Genomic DNA, 1,677 nt, shown 5'->3' on the forward strand with positions numbered 1-1,677 from the left:
ACAAACGTTGTAAACTGTCTAAAAATATTGTTTATTGTCTGCAAGTGCTATAAGAAATTGTCTGATAATGCTATAAGCTGTCTATAAATGTTGTAAGTTGTTTGAAAATGCTGCAAGCTGTCTGATAATGTTGTATTCTATCAAAAAAATTGCAAACTGTTTGACAATGTTGTAAACTAGCTTATAATGGTGCAAACTGTTTAGAAATGTTGTAACCTATCTGGAAATGTTGTGAGAAAATATTGCAAGCTTTCAGATAATGTTGTAATTTGTCTGGGGAGGCTGTAAACTGTTGTATAGTGATAGAAAATGCTACAAGCTGTCTGATAAATATTGTCAGTTGTCCGAAAATGTAGTATATAATTATCCTTATCCTCACTTGAATAATACTGGTCGATCTTGCAAACTTATTCATAGCTCTTCGATAATTGAGAAATTTGTGGATTATCACTTTCATTCCTGCAATGGGATTGTGTCCACCGGTGTAATCTCTCTAAGGCAGCTTCCTAAAACCACAAAAGTATTAGATTTCTTAATCTATTAGAGACAGATCACAATAAAACAGTTTACTGAGAAAATAAAAAGGCTGATAATTTCTCTTACCTCATGTATAGTCATCTGGTCAATAATATCAGAAATGACTTTAAATCCAAACTGTGAGAGGCTTCTGCATTCGTTTCGAATTTGTTTTATCCTGTCTAAGATTTTGAAGAAGTTATCATCGATTGGCATCTCATTTTTGCCAGAACCATAGATTCTATCGAGTTCTTCTTGGGATAATTGGAATTGTTTTACAAAGGCTTCTGCTACACATCTTTGGGCTTCTAGATTCTTACTAGAAACATAAATATAAAATATATACAGATATAAATATAAATTATATCTGTTACCTTTATCATTACCATTCATCTTGTAGACTATTAGTTTGCTCAATAAGTTGATGGGTCTGCCTTTTTGTCTGATTTAATCGATCTTGCATAATTTGTGCAGAGTTGTCTATTTTATTGACGTCTTCCAGTACAGAGTCTAGAGCTAGTTTAACTTCTCGGAATGCTTGTAAAAAATCCTACAAAGGGTGGAATTCATATGAATGAATATATATATACACCAAACTGCCTTAAATAATTATATTATATATATATATATATATATATATATATATATATATATCATTTATATTATTACATCATTCATAGCCAAAGTACGTTCTTGAATTTGATACTTCAAGTTCCTTCTATTATCAGCAGTGTTCTCTGTATAGAATGTCGATAGATTTTTGAGAGCTTCCAAAGTCTCCTGCGATTAAAAAAATATTTATTATGGTTCTAATTATTAGGAATTATTTTTGTAAAACTATTGAGTTAGTATATGAAATAATTAAGAACTATTGCTGCTTCAATTCATAAATATATATAGTTATTTAGGATTGCTCGACAGCTAGATAAAAGTGAGGTTAAAAAAGATATTAAAAATAGGTGTTAGGAGAGCGACAAATTAAGCTTAAAATTTATTTTATAAGAATAATTAGGATCTATTTGTTGTTTAATTAATAAATATATATATAAATATTCAATTAATTAACTTGTACAACATTCTAACCTCATCATTGTCCAATCTTGTCTCCAAAATTTTATTGACACGTTGAATAAGTATTGTATTATCTTTATTCGTATCCAT

At 29.2% G+C, this 1,677-nt stretch overlaps 1 protein-coding gene across 1 annotated transcript; it reads right to left on the minus strand.

Moving 5' to 3' along the window:
• Positions 1-407: 407 nt before the first annotated feature.
• Positions 408-1,677, minus strand: LOC113363036 (conserved oligomeric Golgi complex subunit 6-like). The gene is made up of 5 exons (XM_026605527.1): positions 1,600-1,677; positions 1,186-1,296; positions 903-1,066; positions 604-835; positions 408-506 (listed from the first exon to the last, which is right to left on the minus strand). Exons 1-5 carry the CDS (start codon positions 1,675-1,677, stop codon positions 408-410), a joined length of 684 nt encoding a protein of 227 aa, XP_026461312.1.

This window comes from Ctenocephalides felis, unplaced genomic scaffold, assembly GCF_003426905.1.
Source record: "Ctenocephalides felis isolate EL2017-DRISC unplaced genomic scaffold, ASM342690v1 CF-g0.4_SCAFFOLD_00845, whole genome shotgun sequence".
NCBI lineage: Eukaryota > Metazoa > Arthropoda > Insecta > Siphonaptera > Pulicidae > Ctenocephalides > Ctenocephalides felis.